The 25,488-nt window shown below is 37.9% G+C and overlaps 2 protein-coding genes and 2 long non-coding RNA genes across 4 annotated transcripts; all 4 read left to right on the top strand.

Annotated features, from left to right (window-relative positions):
• Positions 1-5,162, top strand: LOC121750627. The gene is made up of 2 exons (XM_042145202.1): positions 1-125; positions 204-5,162. The coding sequence occupies exon 2, from the start codon at positions 3,699-3,701 to the stop codon at positions 4,701-4,703; it is 1,005 nt and encodes a 334-aa protein (XP_042001136.1). The 5' UTR covers positions 1-125; positions 204-3,698; the 3' UTR covers positions 4,704-5,162.
• Positions 2,584-3,171, top strand: LOC121752809. Its single transcript, XM_042147897.1, has one exon. The coding sequence runs from the start codon at positions 2,584-2,586 to the stop codon at positions 3,169-3,171; it is 588 nt and encodes a 195-aa protein (XP_042003831.1).
• Positions 5,163-20,563: 15,401 nt separating the features above from the next.
• On the top strand, positions 20,564-21,524 carry LOC121751537. Its single transcript, XR_006040106.1, has 2 exons — positions 20,564-21,013; positions 21,102-21,524. It is a non-coding gene; the product is annotated as an uncharacterized LOC121751537 (long non-coding RNA).
• Positions 21,525-24,412: 2,888 nt separating this feature from the next.
• On the top strand, positions 24,413-25,202 carry LOC121751597. Its single transcript, XR_006040127.1, has 2 exons — positions 24,413-24,596; positions 24,926-25,202. It is a non-coding gene; the product is annotated as an uncharacterized LOC121751597 (long non-coding RNA).
• Positions 25,203-25,488: the final 286 nt, after the last annotated feature.

A 25,488-nucleotide genomic window follows, 5' to 3' on the forward strand; every position in this document is an offset into this window, starting at 1 on the left:
CTAAAATGCGGTGTCTTCTTCGTTCGATAAGCGCACCACCAGTGGGACCAGTTTCCCGTGTCAGTGTCCAAGACGGACCGCACTCTTCGGCACACGGTGGCCGAGAAACTCGCGACACACGCCAGGTACCCTGGGGGATCCCTTCGCCTCGCTGGTATCTTCCTGACACTTAGTCAATTTTTTGTTACTAACTTTGTTTGCAGAGCCGACCGTGCCACTTGACGTGTTCTTGCACGTAACGGAGTACGTACCGTACGGGCCACCCTACGAGTCATTGCACGTAGAGAAGCACGTTCCATCTAGCCACCCCTTCCAAGTCCGCACAATGGAAGGGCCTATTTTGGAATACATTGGCTCGACAAACCCCGCAACTACGCCGGCCCTTGGAGGCATATCGGGCGAGCAGTTCACGGCACGCAATCTCGAGCAATCCTCGAGCAATGTCAGTAACCATTCTCTCTCTAGTCAATATCCATTTCCCCCTAACTTAGATTCGACAAAAACCAAATGGTAGATGGTGCGGAACAAAAATTACGAAGCTGCTAAGACTAGAGAGATAGATAAGGCCGACACTCGGCAAAGACTCTTGGACTAGCTCCAATCGAATGACGGGAAAGGCCTCGACATCATGGCCTTATGCACGAAATATAGGGTCCCCGTTAGTCGATGGTGATCACGGAGATGTCTACGAGAAATCTGAGGAGGAACTGAGAAAATACCTTGAGGCACGACTTGAGCAGGAACGACAAAGCGCCTGGCTCGCAGCTAATCAAGCGGTCCGCACCCTCGCCGACCCTGTGGCACGAACTTTACTTAGTGCCGAAGGTATCTCCACAGCCTCTAAATCAATTGTACTTACTAACGCGGACCTCATGCCGATTCGAGAAGGCTGGGGCTCGTCCCTGTGTGGTATGTTCGCTGGGCGATTTCCAGGTAAAGAAGCAGTTCTCGACATGATACAACGTTGGAAAGTCCCGGTCAAGGCGGCCTTCCACAGAAAAGGCTGGATTATATTTAGCTTTGCCAATCAAAAAGATCTTGAAAAAGTTTGGGGAAAAGTGCCCCAATCAATTTTGGCATACTGCTCATCCTGGAACCGACCCTGGAGGACTTTGATTTCAAGATGAAACTAAAGGTAGACATTCCCATTTGGATCACGAACCCTGATCTCCCTCTGACCCTTTGGAATAAGTCGGCCATTAAAAAAATTGCCACCACGGTAGGCACACCGGTCATGGTGGACGAAGATACGATCCTCAAATACACGTTGGATGGGCCAAGGGTTCAGGTTATTGTCAATATCCTTGATGAGCCCCGAAATAGCATCAAAATCATTATGCTAGGGGTGAAAAATTTAATCAGGAGATTTCCTATGAGCTCCTCCCTAAATACTGCCACATATGCCATGTGTTTGGCCATCCTAGCGAGGGATATCCCGGACCCGAAGAAACCCGAACCGGCAAAAGACCCGAGATCCTACACGCTCCAAGAGTCGTGGCCCTGGGGGACAGATGGCTTGAGCATTGTTAATGAGATAGATCAATTGGAAGAGCAGCCGCCGGATAGCTCCAACATTACCCGTCGCAAAGACGTGTCGCTTCCGAGATCCAGACCATCCTAATGATAGTGACAACATGGAATTTCAGGGGCTACAACAACCCTGCAGACAACCTGTTGTAGCAGACTTTATAAGGTCCAACAAGGTCGACGTTATGGGTCTCTTGGAGACCAAGTTTAAAGAGATTGATAATATCATCATGTTCATTCCGAGATACTTCCCTGCTTGGAAGTTCGCCTACGTTATAGCTTCAGAACGTGAAAAGACATGTCAGATGTTTCTAATCTGGAACCCGCAGACGGTTGATTTGGACGTGGTCAGGATTGAGGAACAAGTCATCCACTCTAAAATCAGGTGCACGCGTTCTAGAAACGAGTTCAGTTTTTCTCTTGTTTATGACTTACATTCACCTGGAATCCACCAGCTCCTTTGGGACTCGCTGGTTGATTTTGGCTTGCAGGGTGGTCCCTACCTTGTCAGTGGAGACCTCAACGTTGTTATGCATGTGGATGAACCCCGAGACAGGAGGAAACCTGACAATAGAGAGATGGACGGACCCATTAGAGCCTGTACGAGACTAGGCTTACAAGACACCCCTTTAACGGGTTGCCAGTTCACTTGGTCCAATGGCAATGTATCCAGCAAAATTGATCAAACAACGATTAACCAAGATTGGATGGATGCTGGATTTATCGCGGACACGACGCTCATGCCTGCGGACTTCTAGACATATCACTCACCGGCAAAGACAAAAATCTTCGGTGATGTTAAGACTTACGATAAGTCTTTTCAAAATTTTCAATTATTGGATGACCCATGCAGGTTTCAAGCCCCGACTTGAGGAGAAGTGGCGCAAGCCAGTGATTGGATCGAAACAGTTCATTCTTTTCCAACGGTGCAAGGCGTTCAAGCAAGACTTTAGGGAATTCAACTTCAAGAAGTTCAGCATGATCTCAGAACGGGCAAAATAAGCTTCAAATGAGCTAAAGGAAACCCAACTGGAGGACGATCAGGACACGGAAAACATGGCCCTCCGTGAGCAGCTCAAAGTGCTCAAACAGAAGGCGAAGTTGCTAGTGATGTCGGAAAGGAAATTATTTAGCCAGAAAGCGGGGATTAAGCACCTTTTTCTTAGCGATAAGAACACTGTTTTCTTCCACTCTATGGTTAAGACTAACAACTCTCGGAATACTATCTCTTTCCTATGCAGGGAGGACAGCTCCATCATGGATGATCAGGACGAGATTATTGAGAGTTTTGTGAACTTCTACAAATGGCTCTTTTGGACGGCAAAAGACGCACAACCGGCAAGATCGGAGGTGCTTGAGAACGGTCTCAGATTGAATGAGGAGGACAGGGAAGGGCTCGTCCGGGATGTCACAATTCAGGAAATTAAGGATGCATTGTTCAACATCGATGAGGGGAAAGCTCTGGGGCTGGATGGATTCTCAACGGCATTCTTCAAGAAGAATTGGACAATCATCGGGGAGACTCCGTTGAAGCGGTCAAAGAATTTTTCCATACGGGTCAGCTTCTCAAGAGCCCCAATACGACCATCATTGCCCTCATCCCTAAGACGAACAACAATCCCAAAGTGGGGGACTTTCGACTAATTACGTGCTGCAATGTCGTCTATAAGGCCATCACAAAGATCATATCCAAGAGGATGGAGTCGTTGTTGCCTAAGCTTGTAAACCAAGCCCAGTTGGCTTTTGTCGCGGGAAGAAGCATCATGGATAATATCCACTTGCCTACGGAGCTCATGCGTGCCTATGATCGTGCAAGGGGTGTGCCTCGCTGCACGGTAAAAATTTATCTTCGCAAGGCCTATGACACCATTTGTTGGGATTTCCTTGAAGATGTCCTCCTTGGACTTAACTTCCACCCAATCTTTGTTGAGCGAGTCATGGATTGCGTTACGTCGCCATCCTTCTCTATCATTATGAATAAGAGTTCCCATGGGTTCTTCAAAGGTAAAAGGGAACTGCGGCAAGGAGACCCAATGTCCCCGGCTCTCTTTATCTTGTGCATGGAATATCTCTCCCGCTTACTCTCGCTTCGTACACAGGGTCCCCACTTTACATTCCACCCTTAATGTTCCTCGCTTTGTATTACTCACCTTGCTTTTGCAGATGACCTTATGTTGTTTAGTCATGGCGACGCATACTCGTTGTATGTCCTCGGTGAAGCCGTGAAGGAGTTCTCGGCTTGCTCAGGACTTGAAGTTAACCAAGGGAAATCTAATATCTTTCTTGCAGGAACGATGACAGACGAGCAAAGGGAACACCTCATTAACATCTTTGGGTTCACCGTCGCTCATCTGCCGGTCAAATACCTTGGCATCCCGTTGGCTTCACGCATGCTCAAGATGGCCGACTACTCTCAGCTTATTGAGAAATTCTCTACTACCGTGAAAAAATGGAACGGTAAGTCCTTGTTCTTTGCGGGTAGACTTGAACTTATTCGGGCTTGTTTGCAGGGTGTGGATGCGTATTGGCTGCAAGCTTTTCCTATTGTTGCCACGGTCACATCAAGACTAACGGCGATTGCGAGACAATTCCTGTGGGGATCCAAGTTTTCTAAAGTTGCGTGGAAGGATATCTGTCTCCCAACGATTGAAGGTGGCTTAGGACTGCGGGACCTGGACAATTGGAAAACGACCCTCTACGCTAAAATACTATGGAATATTTTTGGTAAGAAGGATACGTTGTGGATCCAATGGGTGCACACAGAAATCATCAGAGGCACCGATTTTTGGGAGTGGAAGCCAAGACCTAAGAACAACTCCCCCCTCATCAAGCATCTCATTTCCATCCGGGACGAAATGGGGGAAAAAGTCCCCAAACAGGAGGTGGAGAGATTGTTGACGCAATGGAGTTGGGGTAGAGGCACACAGGCGGCCTACGACTGGTTCCGAACACATGGTGAACGCCGGTTCTGGGCGAAGTTTGTATGGAAAGACCTCATCCCCCCGAAGCACTCGTTCATCTGCTGGCTTGCACTTCGGGAAAGACTCACGACACGGGACCGAGTTACCTGGACGGCTACCGAGAAGAGCTGTGCCTTTTGCACGACACAGGATGAGACGAATGAGCACCTCTTCTTTAAGTGCCCAGAAACGACCAAAGTGTGGGAAGAGATCTGAAGTTGGACTGGGATGCAACGAAGGTCCACGACCATCAAGAGTGCGATTAAATGGATCGCGAGGTACAAGATGAGCTCAGCCATTGTTCTGAAAGCAAGGACGATTGGCCTTATGGCCTCAGTCTACTTTATTTGGAAGGCCAGAAACGCCCATATCAAGGATGGGAAGAAGTTTGATGCGGTCAGGACAACTTTCCTCGTCATGTCAACCACTTATAGTCTACTCTACTCTCGATTTCCTGATGATCATGTCATTCAACATCTACCGGAGAAGCGAGGTCAGAATTAGAAGGAATGTCTGGGTCCCTTCCCCCAGTGTCCGGACTTTGGAGAGCCTTTTGGTGCTGCTCACGTGGGTATTCTTTTTCCTCTTGGGATTTTTTTTCCAACGGGTTTTTGGTCTCAAGAGGTTTTAATGAGGCTCGACTAGGGGTGAGCAAAAAAACCAAAAACCGAATATCCGAACCAAACCAAACTGAAATTTTGAAATTCGGTTCGGTTTTTGAAATTCAAAAATTTCGATTTTTCGATTCGATTCGGTTCGGACGAGAAACAAAATTGAAAAACCGAATTATATATAATATAAGTATATTAAAATATTATATATATATATAGGGGTGCATTATAATGATAACCCCAATTTCCGTAATAACCCTATAACTAAATCTGGACCACACATTTTTAAAATCACGTGGTCTAGATTCAAACTTAGTTTTCCTTCATAAAAAAGGCGCAGAGGGTATATATGTCATTTCGCTTATTTAATTTCTGAATTTCGCTCATGATAAAATTTAGTATCCAAATTTTGCTCATTTAAACACGTAAAATCTTATTTCCCATGATATACAGATGTATGAGGTTCAGTTACACGTATGTATGAGGTTCAGTTATACGTAAAATCTTATTTCCCATGATATACAAATTTCGCTCATTTAAATACGTAAAATCTTATTTAAGTATCATTTTATCATTTTATCATTCAAAAGTATCATTTTATCAACTCAGAGTATCATTCTATTCGGCAAAACTATCATTCTATGCAATAAACCTAACATATATCATTTTATCAGTCAGTCAAAAGTATCATTTTATCAACTCAGAGTATCATTCTATCCGGCAAAACTATCATTCTATGCAATAAACCTAACATATATAATTTTATCATTTTATCAGTCAGTCAAAAATATCATTTTATCAACTCAGAGTATCATTTTATCCGGCAAAACTATCATTCTATGCAATAAACCTAACATATATCATTTTATTATTTTACGTGATATTTGGCGAAATTCAGAAATTAAATTAGGGAAATGACATATTTACCCCCGCACTTTTTTTTATGAAGTAAATCTAAGTTTGAATCTCAACCACAAGATTAGAAAATATGTGTGGTTCAGATTTGGTTATAGGGTTATTACGTGATTTAGGGGTTATCATATGATCACGACTCTATATATATATATATATATATATATATATATATATATATATATATATATATAGGATTGTGATCAAGATAGAACCATTCTTAAACGTAGAACCATTCTTAAACGTAGAACAAATGCCAAACGGAGGTCGTTAGATCTTTTAATCCAATGGTGTTGATTTGCACAGCAACTTCCCATTACAACCAAAACTATTATTAATGGGTGAATGCAGAGAAATGAAAAAATAAACCATGCATGGACTCTTCTTCGTTTCATTCATTCTTCCATCAACATGTGAGTTTTTTCACATGTTGAGTCCGGAATGTCGTGAAAACATAGTCTAATATGTATGATTTTTAATCTTGACCGTCATTTTTTCCTCATCCAATGAATAAAATATGTAGAGTTCTAGGTTCTACACTTAAGAATGGTTCTATCTTGAACGCAACCCTATATATATATAGTCGTGATCATATGATAACCCCTAAATATCGTAATAACCCTATAACTAAATCTGGACCACACATTTTTAAAATCACGCGGTCTAGATTAAAACTTAGATTTACTTCATAAAAAAAAGGCGGCGGGGTAAATATGTCATTTCTCTCATTTAATTTCTGAATTTCGCCAAATATCACGTAAAATGATATATTTTAGGTTTATTGCATAAAATGATAGTTTTGCCGGATAGAATGATACTCTACTTCATAAAAAAAGGCGGAGGGGTAAATATGTCATTTCGCTCATTTAATTTCTGAGTTTCGCCAAATATCACGTAAAATGATAAAATGATATATGTTAGGTTTATTGCATAGAATGATAGTTTTGCCGGATAGAATGATACTCTGAGTTGATAAAATGATACTCTGAATGATAAAATGGTACTCTGAATTTCGCCAAATATCACGTAAAATGATAAAATGATATGTTTATTGCATAGAATGATAGTTTTGCCGAATAGAATGATACTCTGAGTTGATAAAATGATACTCTTGACTGATAAAATGATACTCTGAATTTCGCCAAATATCACGTAAAATGATAAAATGATAGTTTTGCCGGATAGAATGATACTTTCAGCCGATAGAATGATAGTTTTGCCGGGTAGAATGATACTTTCAGCCGATAGAAAGATAGGTATTTTTTGTGTATAAAATGACATTTTTGTTTAATAAAATGATACTTTTACCTTATAAAATGATAATCTAAGCGGATAAGATGACAATAACCTTATAAAAATGATAGTTTAACTGAAGAAATTGCATATAAGCTGATAAAATGATACTTTAACGTGACAAAATGACATAAAACTGATAAAATGATAGTTTTTCCGGATAGAATGATACTTTCAGCCGATAGAATGACAGTTTTGTCAGGTAGAATGATACTTTCAGCCGATAGAATGATGGGTATTTTTGGTGTATAAAATGACATTTTTGTTTAATAAAATGATACTTTTACCTGATAAAATGATAATCTAAGCGGATAAAATGACAGTAACTGTAACATCCCAAAAAAAAAAAAAAATTACTTTTATTTTAATATGTCGATTGGAAATTTCATTTATGAAATTTAATTGTTCCTACTTGATTGAGTTGACTATGTGGAATAAATTGTCATGAGTGATTTGGAATAAAGTGTTATTTATATTATTCAATGTGGGTGATTAATTAAGTAAATCATGCATTTTGTTCTAGCCAAATAAAGTGGCTATTTTCGGCCCCCTCCAATTATTGGAAACTATATTCTCTTTCTTGGATTTTATTAATTATTTTGGGATATTTATCCAAATTAAATCCAATTAAATCTTGCCACATTTTATTCCCTCACCCCAATTAAATTAAGAGTTGAATAATTTCCTTGTGGAAATTTATTTAATTGTTGCCTATTTTATCGGAGTATTTTCCTATAAAGAAATTACCAAATTTAAACCCTATTATTATTTAATTGAGGATTTAAATAATTTCCTTGTGCACCCTACTAATTTTCGCCCCCTCCTTTTATTTCCTACTTGGAGATTTAATTTATTTTGTTCCCTTGTTTATGGAATATACATCGTTTTATTTCCTAAATTGTGAATCTATTTATCTCCAAGTAAATACTAAATAATTTCCTTATTGAATTTCTATCCATAATTTTCGAAATACTTGTCTTCCTTTTAATTGTGGGATTTTATTTTATTGGCCTCTATTTTATTCCTCCACAATTAATTAATTAATGGGATTAAACCTAGGACTATATAATCACCTAAACTAAACCCTAGCCCCCACCTCCCTCATAAAATTTCGTGCCTCTCCTCCCCCTCTACACATCCTCTCCAAAAACTTCCTCCACCATTGTTCTTGCTTCAATTGGAGTGGATTTTTCAAAAATTTCCGGTGAATCGTGTCAACGTTTGTTTCTACCGTTTGTTTTCTTGATTCAAGAAGGTATAACTAAGTCTTTCTTCTCATCTTCTTCATTGAAACTTCATTCTTAAATCCTACATGCATATAGAGGGTGTAGGATTGATAGATCGAAAATTTAATCGGTGGGAAAGTGTGATTTCATAAGAACTTTGATAGTTATGTGTTTTTTTTATTGAATTCATGTGAAGTTGAATTTGAATTAATTGGTGAATAATATGAGTTGTATGCAAATTGTGTATGAGGAACGTGTAAGCATGATTTGGTGTTTTCGAGCATGGAAAATCGGTGGTTGTGTTGTGGAAGTTTTAAAAACCCTATTTTCGAATTTGAACCAGAAATCTGTGATGCACGACCAGTGACTTATGATCTGTATTCGACCCATCAAACGAACGAATTTTGCTACGAAACTTTTACTGAGTAAACCTTAAGGTGTTTTCTGTGTCTCGTGTGAATTTCAGGCCGTTTTATCGAAAAATGATTTTTTAATAAATTTTTGAAGTTGACTGCGCAAATCTGCCAGAAACGTGAGTTCTCGCCATGAATGTTTCGTTTTCTGTTTGACTGACCAAATGACCTCCGATCGATGTGATTCTTGAACTATATGAAAACTTGAAGTGTCTTCTGTATTGTGTTAAATTTTCAGCCTTTTTGGGCATCGTATGAATTTATGGTGAATTTTTCAAATGAACTGCGCAATACTGTCAGAAATTGTATGTTCCGACCAGAGAGTTCAATATATGATATGACTGACTAAATGACGTTATTTCAGTGTGAAAATTTTCATGGATGAACTTGAATGTGTCCTCTGTATTGTGACCAAAATTTAGCATCTTTTGAGGTCGGGTGAATTTATGGTGATTTTTACAAAACGGTCGCGCAGTTCTGCCAGTTTTCTGCCTTGATAAAATGACACTTATTTTCAAGTTTAAAAGTATTATATGATGTATGTATGTCCAAGGAACGTGCCTAATGATGTGATCACGGGTGATAAGTTGAAATATATTACGGTGTGTTTTTCCGTCTTTGTGACGAACTTTGGGTTGGGTTAATTGAGAAAAACAATGAGAGAGAAACGATAGGACATGCATAGTAGTATGATTTTTGTGGAAGGCTGACTTGTGTTGTCGTTGACAAGGGTGATTGTGTATTCATGAACTCGAGGAACGAGAGTTGCCATAAGTTGGATTGTGAATTGTTAAGCGAACGAGGTGGGCTTTCTTTTCAAATCTCTTTATTTTTCCGAAAATACTATGTGGCGTTATAAGGGTGGTTTAACTTGTTATGTCATACCATGGTTTGTTTTGATTGAGATTGTGTGTCTGATGCCTAGTTCGTCTGAGTTTACTCCGTTAGGCTATATGGCTGTGTTGTGAAACGAATTCGGGTCTGAGTAGGGCCGCAAACCCTATCAGGCTGTGTACACTGGTGGGATCGTGAGCCGTCCTTGCTAGTCGGCCGGTCTCGTGGGCGAATAGTGTGGCCACACTTTCGTCGCACATGGAATGATGATTGTGATTGATGGATTGTTGAGAAAGTGGGGAGATTATTTGACTGGCCAGTCTATGAAATGTTTTTGTGTTCCCGTGGTAATTTCTTAATCTCATATAAAAACTCGAGATCACCGGTATGGATGACATAACTATAAAAAATGTTTTCGGCATGAGCCCATTGAGTACAACAAGTACTCAGCCCTGCAATTTCTTTTAAAATTTTGCAGGTTGAGCAGGATGTTGCGAAGGATGTTGAGCTAGCCTTAGGACGCGTTGTGTCTTCATACATAGGCGTGATCCTTGACTCTCTTTAAACCTTATTTTCCGCTGCTATATTTTAAACTATGTCTCAAGACTTTAATCTTTTCGTACTGTGGTTGAACATGTATGGTTGTGTTTGGTTTTCACCAAGTAATTACGTTATCTTTTGAAAATGGTGTTCTCGTGAATTAAATTAAATGGTCTACTTTAGAAGTTAATTGGTTTTCTTTAAGTTATTTTCTCCGTTTTTTTCTTTTAAAAGTATTTATTATAAGCCTTTTCTAAGTGATAGTAAAATTTTAACCTTAAACTTCTTTAAACTAAAATGTTTTTCTTCCTTTAAGTTAATTAGGATTTTCTTTTAAAAACGTTATCCATGCATGTCGGTCACGATCGCCGCGTTTGTGGTACCCCTAGTATGGGCGGTCGTGACAGAGTGGTATCAGAGCCAGGTTCTTTTGCTCTGGTCCGAGAGTCTTCTTTCACTTTGAGTCTAAGTTAGTGAACCCTTTTTGACTAGATGTGTCACGAAGGCTCAACATCCAAAGCATCAAGCTCAACCAAGGAAAGTATGGTATGTTTTAAGTTGTTGATGAAATGTGTGAACGATGTATAAAATTGACGATATGATGAGGATGTTTTGGGCAAAAGAATGCATGAGCAAGTAATTACGTGATGATGTGATTTTCATGATTGAAATTCGTGAATAAATGATGTGATGACATAAAGAAGTTGAATGTGAGCATGATTGGCATGATGATCTAAACACGTGTATAATGTGAAAACAATATCGTGATAGTATGAATATGTGGAATATGACAATATAATTTAAGCACGTGTTGTATGTACGAACATGATATTGGTATGGTATGAGTATGTGAGATATGAGCAAGATTGGCATGATGACCTATGTATGTGTTATGTGTGTGTAAGTGATATGACAAAAGCATATGAGCATAGGATGATGGAGTGTTTTACATGAAGGATGAAGGTTGATGAGTTGTTTTGAGCATGTTGAAATTTTTGAGAAAAAAAAAACAATTTAAAAAAAAAATGTTGTTTCAAACGTATATGTGAAGTGCATGAGTGTTTTGTTTGGAATACAAATGTGTTATGAGTTTTGAAAGATTTGCATGGTTTGATATGTAAAAGAGAAAAATGGAAAAATGATTTTGTGGTTGATTTGTAATATTAATGACTAGTTGTTCTAGTGGAGTTTGATTGAGGAAAAATGTTTATGTTGTGAAAAGTTCTTTCTTTTGGGAAAAATAATTGATCAATGGAAAATGTTGTGTTTATGAATTGTTTAAAAAAAATTAAAATTACCTTTTCATTTGAAAAATTGAGCCATGGAAGTGTGATGTTATGTATGTTATGAGGTGCGAAGTATGATGCGTCATTCTATGGAGTGTTTTATAAGAGTGATGAAAGTTGATGCGAAAGTACGTTTCAGTTTGAGTCAAAACTTTTACCTTAAAATTGAGATGTGGAAAAAAAAAATTGGAAAGTGTGAAAGTGTAAAGAAATTTTGTTTCAAAAAATTTGAATATAATGTGAAGTTCGAAAGTGTTTTGCTATGGGATGTGAAAATGTGGTGTGTTTATCTTGAGGTATGAATGACGTAAACTGAAGTAGATGATGATCTATGAGATGATGATTTGTGTTGTGAACTTAGAGTACCTAAAATATAAGCCTAGTTGACCGCGCGAATCGTAGTTCTAAGTTGAAAACTTAACAATTGCTTTTCCGAGCAATGAAACGTACGAGAATATGAGAGTTTAGGCAAACGCTTAAGTCAAGGTGCGAGACAAGAAGAACCGATGCTAAGAGATATTTTCATGCAACGACGGGCGATCATACTCGCGATTTAAAATAGTATAGTTTAATCTTGCGTAAGTGGAAGCATGAGGGAGATGATCTTCATACCCTTGTAAGGAGCACGAGGATGATAACAATGTCCAACGAGGATAGTCATTATGACATGCAAATGATTTTATGAAGATATGGATTCCGACTATCATTATTAGCGGCAATGACATGAAGAATCTCAGCATGGAATCCACAGTTCTTAGAGCAACGTTACCAGTTTCGGCTTGCGAAAGATGAACAAGGAGGTGCGACTCTAATAGCTGGAACAAACTATTCTATTCAACAGTTCTTACTTGGATTATAAGAAGTTATCTTTCAGGACCTTTCAAATAGCCGTGAGCCATTGTCTATTTAACAGCTTGTTTCATTCACCCTTGCAAGTGATGCATATTATTTCTTTTCCTCCATTGAGTCATAACTCACTTTCAATTCTTGAAAAGTGCTGTTGCCTTCATAACTTTGGACAATTGGATTGATTGTAGTCTTCTTTGACTTATTATTTATACGAACAATATTTTGACTTTGTGAGCCTTTGCTATTGAACTTCATTCCTAAGACTGCTTGCAGTTATGTCCTTCAATACAATCACGTTTCGCAGACATGTTTTCTGTGGGATAATTCTCTTGGAACTTTTGTTCAACTTTTCATTTGGTCACCATGTCTGTGTCAAGTTCTTTCTTACAGAGTGAAATTCTTTTGGTTCAGTTCCACTATATGTACCCTTTCCATAATAGGACCTTTCTTTCTACAAAACAAAGTTAAGGCCTACATTCTGTTCCTTGCCTTAACAAACTTAATCCACTTGATTTTTGTTTTCAATAGCCCATTTGACTTTGATTGCCTTTCACAAACTTATGAACCCATTGATGTGATTTTGTCAGTCCATATTATGATTTTCCTTGAACCATGATCAGTACCTCATGCAACTGATCATTTCTTTTCCTCAACCCTTTAAGTCATTATCCATTGATGTGTGGACCTTTCAAATTTGGTCGAACAACAAAATTATCTTTTGGTAGCCTACTATGAGAATTGACATTTATTTGATTTCATCCCATATTGATGACCTATCTTATGTTCTTTCAAGCTCCGTGGGGATGATCATAACCAATTGTTATATTTCAAAATCGGTTCATATTCAAGTTAAGACTGTTTGACTAAAGTTTATGTTAGGAGAGTTAAGAGTAGTAGCTCGACTTTTACACGTCATGCCTTGGAGAGCGTTGATATAATTTTGGGAATGTATTGGCTTGCCGAGAACCACACGACTATTCACTGTAAAGGGAGACACATTTCTTTTCAAGCCCCGGGCAAAGAGCCGACCATCTTATATGGGATCTCCATGAACCGACGAACCTCTATAATCTCTGCATTGCAAGCAACCACGATGGTAAGAAAAGGGCGTCCAACGTATCTTGTGTACTTGAATGGAGAGGAAAAGAAGGATTTGAGAGTGGAAGACGTGACAGTAGAACAAGATTTTCCCGTTGTGTTTCCCGAAGCTTTATCTGGACTGCCATCCGACAGACAATTATAGTTCACTATTGTTTTGGAACCAGGGTCTACGCCAGTATCGAAGGCGCTATACCGAATGGCCCTAAGGAATTGGCCGAGTTGAAGATACAGTTGCAAGAAATGTTAGACTTGGGTTTCATTTGACCCAGTGTGTCACCGTGGGGAGCGCCAGTTTTGTTCGTTAAGAAGAAGGATGGGACGATGAGGATGTGCATCGACTATCGTGAGCTCAACAAGATGACCTTGAAGAATAAGTATCCACTGCCAATGATTGATGACTTATTTGACCAACTTCGAGGAGCGGGCGTATTCTCGAAAATGGATTTGAGATCAGGGTATCATCAACTAAAGGTCCGACGAGAGGATGTGCCTAAGACTGCTTTCCGCACTCGTTATGGCCATTATGAATTCGTCGTGATGCCATTTGGGCTGACCAACGCCCCGGCTGTCTTCATGGACTTGATGAACCGAGTTTTCCATGAGTATCTCGACAAGTTCATGTTAGTCTTCATCGACGATGTTTTAGTATACTCGAAGAACAAGGAGGAGCATGGATGGCATCTACAAACAGTGTTGGAAACGTTGCGAAATGAGAAGCTTTATGCCAAGTTTAGTAAGTGTGAGTTTTGGTTGACTCGAGTGAACTTTCTGGGTCATATTATGACGGCAAATAGAATTCAAGTAGACCCAGCAAAGGTCGAGGCCGTACAGAATTGGAAGTCGCCGAAAACGCCAAGTGAAATCCGCAGTTTCTGGGGATTGGCGGGATATTATCGACGCTTCATCGAAGGATTCTCTAAGATTGCGAGACCGATGACGCAACTACTAAAGAAGGGAATCAAGGTGGTTTGGACGCCAGAGTGTGAGGCGAGTTTCCAACTGTTGAAGGAGAAATTGACTACAGCCCCAGTCCTAGCGGTACCAGAACCCGACAAGGACTTCACCGTCTATACGGACGAGTCGAAAGTAGGACTAGGATGCGTGTTGATGCAAGATGGGAAGGTGATAGCATATGCTTCCCGACAGTTGAGACCGAATGAGTTGAATTTTCCGACGCATGATTTGGAGTTAGCAGCAGTGGTGCACGCACTGAAAATTTGGAGACATCATCTCTATGGAGTGAGATGTGAAATCTACACCGATCACAAGAGTCTCAAGTACTTCTTCGAGCAAAAAGAACTAAACGTGCGACAGCGACGTTGGTTAGAGACCGTGAAGGATTATGATTGTGGTATTAATTATCATCCGGGCAAGGCGAATGTGGTCGCCGACGCTTTGAGTAGGAAAAACCAACCACAATTGGCTTACTTCCTAACGCAAGAGGAAGCGTTGATTCACGAGTTTGACAAGATGAGATTGGAAATAGTGAAAGCTCCCGAGACGGTAGAAGCAAGATTAGCGACGCTAGTGATTGAGCCAGACTGAGAACCAAGCTCATAGAAGCCCAACGACGTGATGGAAAGTTGGAGGAGTTACGTGCAAAGGTGAGAGCCGAAAAGCTTAATCATTACCGTGAGGAGGCGGATAATGCTTTGACGTTCGATGGACGTTTGTGTGTGCCGAGCGATGAGGCGCTAAAGGAGGAGATTTTGAGTGAAGCGCACGACACACTTTACACCGCACACCCCGGAAGCACGAAGATGTATCGGGATTTGAAGCAACGGTTTTGGTGGAATGGAATGAAAGGGGACGTAGCGTCATATGTGGAACGATGTCTAGTATACCAACAGGTGAAGGCCTTACACCAACGGCCATATGGGAAGTTACAACCTCTTGAGATTCCCGAATGGAAGTGGGAGCATCTAGCTATGGATTTCGTGACGGGTTTGCCAAAGTCACAGAAGGGCAACACCGCGATTTGGGTAATCATTGATCGACTTACTAAAAGCGCGCACTTCTTACCGATGAAGATTACTTATGGCGCGGACAAGTTAGCTAAGCTCTACGTGAGCGAGATTGTACGTTTGCATGGAGTGCCAAAGACCAATGTGTCCGACCACGATACGAAGTTCACATCAAAGTTTTGGATGAGTTTGCAACGAGAATTGGGCACACAACTAAACTTCAGCACTGCTTATCACCCGCAATCGGACGGGCAGTCAGAGAGGACGATTCAAACGCTTGAGGATATGTTGCCAGCCGTTGTCTTAGATCGAGGGGAAAGTTGGGAAACTGTTCTACCGTTGGTTGATTTCGCCTACAATAATAGCTATCAAGCGACGATCGATATGGCTCCATATGAAGTCTTGTATGGCAGGAAGTGTCAATCCCCACTTTATTGGGATGAAGTTAGCGAGAGGAAGATGTTAGGACCCGACGCTATAAAGGAGATGACCGAAATTGTGCATCATATCCGCGCAAGGATCAAGGAAGCCCAAGATAGGCAGAAGTCGTATAATGACGTGCGTCGAACGGAAATCAAATTCGACGTTGGTGACAAAGTGTTCCTGAAAGTATCCTCGACGAGAGGAGTTGTGAGACTTGGAGTGAAGGGCAAGCTGAAACCGCATTTTGTAGAGCCGTACGAGATTCTCGATGAAGTATGTCCTGTAGCGTACCGTTTGGCGTTACCTCCCAGTTTTGGGAATGTGCACAACGTGTTCCATATGTCGCAGTTGCGCAAGTACGTGTTCAACCCCAACCATGTAATTCATCAAGAGGAGGTGATCCTTACCCCCGACATGAACTACGAGGAAAGGCCAGAGGCAATCTTAGATCGGAAGGTGCAATAGTTGCGAAACAAGTCAATAGCATCCGTGAAAGTATGGTGGAAACACTATGGTTCCGAGGAAGCCACGTGGGAGTTAGAAGAAAGTATGAAAGAAAAATACCCCGAGTTGTTTATGTGAGACGGTCAAAATTTCGGGACGAAATTTCTGTTAAGAGGGGAAGGATGTAACATCCCAAAAAAAAAAAAAAATTACTTTTATTTTAATATGTCGATTGGAAATTTCATTTATGAAATTTAATTGTTCCTACTTGATTGAGTTGACTATGTGGAATAAATTGTCATGAGTGATTTGGAATAAAGTGTTATTTATATTATTCAATGTGGGTGATTAATTAAGTAAATCATGCATTTTGTTCTAGCCAAATAAAGTGGCTATTTTCGGCCCCCTCCAATTATTGGAAACTATATTCTCTTTCTTGGATTTTATTAATTGTTTTGGGATATTTATCCAAATTAAATCCAATTAAATCTTGCCACATTTTATTCCCTCACCCCAATTAAATTAAGAGTTGAATAATTTCCTTGTGGAAATTTATTTAATTGTTGCCTATTTTATCGGAGTATTTTCCTATAAAGAAATTACCAAATTTAAACCCTATTATTATTTAATTGAGGATTTAAATAATTTCCTTGTGCACCCTACTAATTTTCGCCCCCTCCTTTTATTTCCTACTTGGAGATTTAATTTATTTTGTTCCCTTGTTTATGGAATATACATCGTTTTATTTCCTAAATTGTGAATCTATTTATCTCCAAGTAAATACTAAATAATTTCCTTATTGAATTTCTATCCATAATTTTCGAAATACTTGTCTTCCTTTTAATTGTGGGATTTTATTTTATTGGCCTCTATTTTATTCCTCCACAATTAATTAATTAATGGGATTAAACCTAGGACTATATAATCACCTAAACTAAACCCTAGCCCCCACCTCCCTCATAAAATTTCGTGCCTCTCCTCCCCCTCTACACATCCTCTCCAAAAACTTCCTCCACCATTGTTCTTGCTTCAATTGGAGTGGATTTTTCAAAAATTTCCGGTGAATCGTGTCAACGTTTGTTTCTACCGTTTGTTTTCTTGATTCAAGAAGGTATAACTAAGTCTTTCTTCTCATCTTCTTCATTGAAACTTCATTCTTAAATCCTACATGCATATAGAGGGTGTAGGATTGATAGATCGAAAATTTAATCGGTGGGAAAGTGTGATTTCATAAGAACTTTGATAGTTATGTGTTTTTTTTATTGAATTCATGTGAAGTTGAATTTGAATTAATTGGTGAATAATATGAGTTGTATGCAAATTGTGTATGAGGAACGTGTAAGCATGATTTGGTGTTTTCGAGCATGGAAAATCGGTGGTTGTGTTGTGGAAGTTTTAAAAACCCTATTTTCGAATTTGAACCAGAAATCTGTGATGCACGACCAGTGACTTATGATCTGTATTCGACCCATCAAACGAACGAATTTTGCTACGAAACTTTTACTGAGTAAACCTTAAGGTGTTTTCTGTGTCTCGTGTGAATTTCAGGCCGTTTTATCGAAAAATGATTTTTTAATAAATTTTTGAAGTTGACTGCGCAAATCTGCCAGAAACGTGAGTTCTCGCCATGAATGTTTCGTTTTCTGTTTGACTGACCAAATGACCTCCGATCGATGTGATTCTTGAACTATATGAAAACTTGAAGTGTCTTCTGTATTGTGTTAAATTTTCAGCCTTTTTGGGCATCGTATGAATTTATGGTGAATTTTTCAAATGAACTGCGCAATACTGTCAGAAATTGTATGTTCCGACCAGAGAGTTCAATATATGATATGACTGACTAAATGACGTTATTTCAGTGTGAAAATTTTCATGGATGAACTTGAATGTGTCCTCTGTATTGTGACCAAAATTTAGCATCTTTTGAGGTCGGGTGAATTTATGGTGATTTTTACAAAACGGTCGCGCAGTTCTGCCAGTTTTCTGCCTTGATAAAATGACACTTATTTTCAAGTTTAAAAGTATTATATGATGTATGTATGTCCAAGGAACGTGCCTAATGATGTGATCACGGGTGATAAGTTGAAATATATTACGGTGTGTTTTTCCGTCTTTGTGACGAACTTTGGGTTGGGTTAATTGAGAAAAACAATGAGAGAGAAACGATAGGACATGCATAGTAGTATGATTTTTGTGGAAGGCTGACTTGTGTTGTCGTTGACAAGGGTGATTGTGTATTCATGAACTCGAGGAACGAGAGTTGCCATAAGTTGGATTGTGAATTGTTAAGCGAACGAGGTGGGCTTTCTTTTCAAATCTCTTTATTTTTCCGAAAATACTATGTGGCGTTATAAGGGTGGTTTAACTTGTTATGTCATACCATGGTTTGTTTTGATTGAGATTGTGTGTCTGATGCCTAGTTCGTCTGAGTTTACTCCGTTAGGCTATATGGCTGTGTTGTGAAACGAATTCGGGTCTGAGTAGGGCCGCAAACCCTATCAGGCTGTGTACACTGGTGGGATCGTGAGCCGTCCTTGCTAGTCGGCCGGTCTCGTGGGCGAATAGTGTGGCCACACTTTCGTCGCACATGGAATGATGATTGTGATTGATGGATTGTTGAGAAAGTGGGGAGATTATTTGACTGGCCAGTCTATGAAATGTTTTTGTGTTCCCGTGGTAATTTCTTAATCTCATATAAAAACTCGAGATCACCGGTATGGATGACATAACTATAAAAAATGTTTTCGGCATGAGCCCATTGAGTACAACAAGTACTCAGCCCTGCAATTTCTTTTAAAATTTTGCAGGTTGAGCAGGATGTTGCGAAGGATGTTGAGCTAGCCTTAGGACGCGTTGTGTCTTCATACATAGGCGTGATCCTTGACTCTCTTTAAACCTTATTTTCCGCTGCTATATTTTAAACTATGTCTCAAGACTTTAATCTTTTCGTACTGTGGTTGAACATGTATGGTTGTGTTAGGTTTTCACCAAGTAATTACGTTATCTTTTGAAAATGGTGTTCTCGTGAATTAAATTAAATGGTCTACTTTAGAAGTTAATTGGTTTTCTTTAAGTTATTTTCTCCGTTTTTTTCTTTTAAAAGTATTTATTATAAGCCTTTTCTAAGTGATAGTAAAATTTTAACCTTAAACTTCTTTAAACTAAAATGTCTTTCTTCCTTTAAGTTAATTAGGATTTTCTTTTAAAAACGTTATCCATGCATGTCGGTCACGATCGCCGCGTTTGTGGTACCCCTAGTATGGGCGGTCGTGACAGTAACCTTATAAAAATGATAGTTTAGCTGAAGAAATTGCATATAAGCTGATAAAATGATACTTTAACGTGACAAAATGACATAAAACTGATAAAATGATAGTTTTTCCGGATAGAATGATACTCTGAGTTGATAAAATGATACTTTTGACTGACTGATAAAATGATAAAATGATATATGTTAGGTTTATTGCATAGAATGATATTTTTCCCGGATAGAATGATACTCTGGGTTGATAAAATGATACTTTTGACTGACTGATAAAATGATAAAATGAGCGAAATTCAGAAATTAAATGAGCGAAATTTGGATACGTAAATTTTATCATGAGCGAAATGACATATTTACCCCCGCGCTTTTTTTATGAAGTAAATCTAAGTTTTAATCTAGACCGCGTGATTTTAAAAATGTGTGGTCCCGATTTAGTTATAGGGTTATTACAGAAATTGGGGTTATCATTATAACGCACCCCTATATATATATATATATATATATATATATATATATATATATATATATAAATATATATAGGAAAATGATCAATACAAAACTTGATCTCAATACAAAATCCAGACAAAATCCTGACCATGAGATTTGACAATCCAATGGTCAATAATTAAACAAAACACGGAGGGTTATTGTAAAGCAGTTTTAGGTCATATTATAAACTTTGGATTTGATGTCATGTTAAGATCATTTCATGTCATCCTTACTATAATGACGTAAAAATAAGCTTACAATGACCTAAAAATTACTTTTGTATGCTTGGTTCTACATTTTTGTATTAAGAATGCTTTTGCATGGATCAAAACCCTATATATATATATATATATATATATATATATATATATATATAGAGTCTCATTATTCACAAATCCACTCTTAAAGACCGAACTAGAGACCAAATGAGGGCCCTTAGATCTAGATTTTAATGGATGAGATTAGACCATGTTATATTAATTTCGCTCCTTCATTAGGTACACAATTTACTTCAAACCGGGGATATTTAGGTAAAATTGCATTTAGGATAAAAATTTCATGGTTTACTTTCCATACTCATTCCCGCTGCTGCACCTCCAAAAATATTTACCCTTCTTTCTCATTTCCCGATCCTCTTCTTCTGCAAATCAACGCTCCAACGCTGCTTCTTCTGCCAAAATTGACGCTTCCACATCTTCTTCTGCAAATCGACGACATCATCGTCTACCTCTATCGATGACATCGCCAGCTGATTCAACTATAGTTGATTCACCCCTGATTCATCCCCAATCCACTGATTCGAAATGGTTGACACAGGCCAATCGTCGACCGAAGGTAATCGACGGCTGTTGCGTTCTGGCCGAACGTCTAGTGAAGGTAATACACCTTTGAAGTTTTACAAAGTTCTTAATCTTAATTTACTTCATCTAATTCCTAAATTGGATTCTGATTTTCATCAAAATAGTAATAAAATTCCACTCGAAGCTAAGTCTCTGTCATCTCCTTCGCGCTGCATCTACTCACCGTGTTCGTTGCTGCTGTCGAGTCACCACCGTGGACAGAACCGCCTCGCCGCTGTTTCTAAGGTGGTCATCTTAAATGGGACGGAGGGAGTACTAGAATGAAGTAATAAACCTATTGGAATGAAGTACAAGTCTACTGAAATGAAGTAATACCTACTGGACGTTGTTACGGTATTCATATGATGTACTATTGTATAGTTTGTTGCCGTTTAAATTTTTGGATGTAAAACAAAATCTCATTTCAAAAGCACATAATGAAGTAATACCTAGTAGAAACAAATTACTTCATATTGATCTGTTTATTACTACAAGCGTGAAAAAATTGAACAAAACCTACCTAGTAATGCTAATATTACTTCATTCAATTTGGTGATTACTTCATTCAGCTAAACTATTACTTCATACTGATCTGTTTATTACTACAAGCGTGAAAAAATCGAACGAAACCTACTGGGGGAGTTTAACAATTGAGATTGGTGCAGAAAAGGTGATGCAGTTTGTTTGATTACTCAATCCATTTGTTTAACAATTGGGGAGAGTTTTGATTTTTTGAAGCTAAAGCTCTTCCGTGGACACTGCAGAAATGAAATATGCATAAAAGCATTTGAAGTCCTACTGGAATGGAATGAAGTAAAAACCTAGCTCAATATATTACATGCTGGAATGAAGTAATAAACTTAATTGAATGAAGTAAAAATCAACTAAAATGATGTAAAAACTAACTGGAATGAAGTAAAAACCTAGTTCAATGAATTCGAATGAAACATGTGTTAAATCATTTGAAAACCTACTGCATGCAATGAACTAAAAACATGTTTGAATGAAGTAACGACTCATTTAAATGAAGTAGTATTTAATGAAGTAAAAATCTGTTCATTTTCAATATATTACGTACTTGAATGAAGTAAAAATCAACTGAAATGAAGTAAAAACCAACTGAAATGAAGTAAAAACCTAGTTCAATGAATTCGAATGAAACATGTGTTAAATCATTTGAAAACCTACTGCATGCAATGAACTAAAAACCTGTTTGAATGAAGTAACGACTCATTTAAATGAAGTAATATGGAATGAAGTAAATTCTGTTCATTTTCAATATATTACGTACTGGAATGAAGTAATGAACTTACTTGAATGAAGTAAAAACCAACTAGAATGAAGTAAAAACAATTTCATTTTAAATTTATTAGATAATGAACTGAAGTAATAAACTTACTGTAATGAAATAAAAAACTACAAAAATGAAGTAATACCTACTGGAAATAAATTACTTCATATTGATCTGTTTATTACTAAAAGCGTGAAAAAATCAAATGAAACCTACTGGTGAAATAATTTACAAATGCTCTTCTTCTTCTTCTTCTTCTTCTTCTTCTTCTTCTTCTTCTTCTTCTTCTTCTTCTTTTCTTCTTCTTCTTCTTCTTCTTCTTCTTCTTCTTCTTCTTCTTCTTCTTCTTCTTCTTCTTCCTCCTCCTCCTCCTCCTCTCAGTGCTGCTAATATTACTTCATTCAATCTGGTGATTACTTCATTCAGATAATCTATTACTTCATACTGATCTATTTATTACTACAAACGTGAAAAAATAAAAAATATACAAATTGTTAATCTTTTGTTAAACATAATTCATTCATAAACAAGGTTCAACCGTAGATTTTTCATCGGATGTGTTAAAAAACTTTAGCAAAATTAAAAACACATCAGTTATCCAAAAAAATGAATCGAAAAAACCGTGATCTTTCAAATGAGTAGTCGTCTTCTTGTACCTCTAAATCTGAATTTGTATGAAGAAGAGTGCCAATTGGTGTTTGTAGATCATCCACAATTATTCATCTATGTATCTCGCAACTTACTAAATCTATGCCATGACTACTAGCAAATATCGAAAAATATTCCGCAATTGTTAATGGTAAATTGGGCCCCCAAAGTAAAATTCTTGCATCCGCCACTGTTTGGTGTGTATGTGTTTGGCAGCGATTGAGAAGATTAGTTCATAACAAACAAAAAGGATTATTCAACTTGAATTTAAGTTCATTCATACATGTTATTACTTCGTTCTATTAGGTAATTAGTTCATTAAAGTACAATTCATCACGCACTTATGCATACAATACACTTCAGATTAGCATTTCTAATTAACCGGTATTAAATTCATTCCAACATGTTATTACTTCATTCGAACATGTTGCTACTTCATTCAACTAGGTATACAGCTATACGCAAACTTATGCATACAACATAGTTAAGTTTTTGTTACTTCATTCGACCTATTGATTACTTCATTCGAATGAATTGTTACTTCATTATTGATCTGTGTATAGTGCAGACATAAAAAATCAAAAAAATATTCATCAACAAGGTTCAAAAAGAGATTTTCCATCATATTGGTTAAAAAACTTCATCAAAATTAAAAACACATCATATATCCAATACAACTAATCGGAAAAGACGTGAACCTTCAAATAAGTTGTCTTCTTCTTCTTCTTCTAGCTTTGGATCTGAATCTATATCAGAAAAAGTGTCAACTGTTTTTTTAGATCATTCATATCATCCATGCTCTATGCTCTGGGATGTTGAATTCTCCATGGAAATTCAGATCTAAGCTTCAAAAGAAATCGGAATTACCCACGCACAAAATAATCGGAGTTCTTCACGCCAGGCTTCATTGTGCAAATTTCTCAAGCTTTATATTCAGATTTGAATAACGATTCGATAAACATTGCAACACGATTGAGAAATATTGAGAGGCGAAGATAGAGATTTACGATCACGAGAAGCAGATCGTCGAGATCGTCGATATTCTCCATGAGAGTCGGAATATTGCCAAATTGAAGCAGAACGCAGTCATGAATTGAAGGCAGATCGTGATCGTGAAATGAAGGCAGATCGTGAATTGAACGTGAATTGAAGAAGATCGGCGCAGATCGTGGACGGCAGATTGAAGAAGATTAAAGAAGATTATGATCGTGAATTGCGAGAATTGTGTGAAGATTGTGTGAGAATTGAGACAAAGAGAATAACGTTATGTAGGTTAATAATTGATTTCCTAAAATACCCCTTAGCAAGTTTTAATTGAATAAAATATTAATTTATTTATAAATTAATCCTAGCCACAAGATTGAAAAAATGAAGGGCCCTAATTTGGTCTCTAGTTCGGTCTTTAAAAAGGGTTCGACATTGATCACTTCCCTATATATATATATATATATATATATATATACTATTAAAACTCTAACCCTAAATGAATTACGCCTCATTCTCAATCTCTCCGCCTCCATTCTCAATTCTCAATCTCAATCTCAATCTCAATCTCAATCTCAATCTCTTTCGATGTAGTCTCTAATTTTAAAAGTTAAATCTCACAAACTCTAAGCCTCCAATCCACACCAAATCCACCCTCGAGCAGTGCTCCAGCCATCCACGCCGTCTTCAGAAGAAGGTAAAAACTCAAACACATCTATTTTCTTCACAGCTCTTAAATTAGTGTTCAAAATTATTATTCTACAGATAATTAGTATTTGGATCTGTTCGTTTAGAAACCAGAAATAGTTGAAAGTATTAAGTAGTATTGAAGCTGGATTCCTATTCTTCAATTAAGTGTTATGATATTTAAGAATTGGATTCCCCTAATCAATCTAGATCTGCTACTCTATATTCAAAAAGTTTTGTTATTCTAATTTTCTCAACCTATCTACTGTTCATTAGCATTTTCTTGTACATTCTTCATTATTAGTAACTTGTAACTTATGGGATTATTTTGTATTTCAGATTTATAAAGTCCATTCAAAGCTTATGAGAAAAATTGTGGGCAAAAAGATATGGCCAAAGCTCATCCCGTGGAAGTATTGAAGACTTGGAATGGATTTATATTGTTATAATTTGCTGTAGATTAATTAGATATCACGAATCTCTATTTTTATGTTTTGGCCTAAATATTTATTTTTGTTGGTTGATGGATTTGTTAATTATGGTATGGTTTCTTGTGTTATTTTTCAGTTTTAAGTTTTTAGGTTTAAAATCTCATATAATTTCGATTTTCGGTTTAGTTCGGGTTTTTTGGTTCTGTTTTTTTGTTTTCGGTTTCGGTTCGGTTTTGATTTTAACCTAAATTCAGTTTTTCAGTTTCGGTTCGATTTAGGCTAAAAACTGAACCGAAATCCGAATGCACACCCCTAGGCTCGACCCATCCCTGAGTTTGTGAGCAGTGCCACCGTTTGGATCTTGATATGTTAGTTATGTTTTTCTAGTTTGCTCCTCGCTTGGGTTTGTTTCCCTTCGAGTCCTTTATGCTCTCATAGGATGCTCGGACATGTCCGGTATCCTGTTCCTTG

The sequence above is a fragment of the Salvia splendens genome, chromosome 10 (assembly GCF_004379255.2).
Source record: "Salvia splendens isolate huo1 chromosome 10, SspV2, whole genome shotgun sequence".
NCBI lineage: Eukaryota > Viridiplantae > Streptophyta > Magnoliopsida > Lamiales > Lamiaceae > Salvia > Salvia splendens.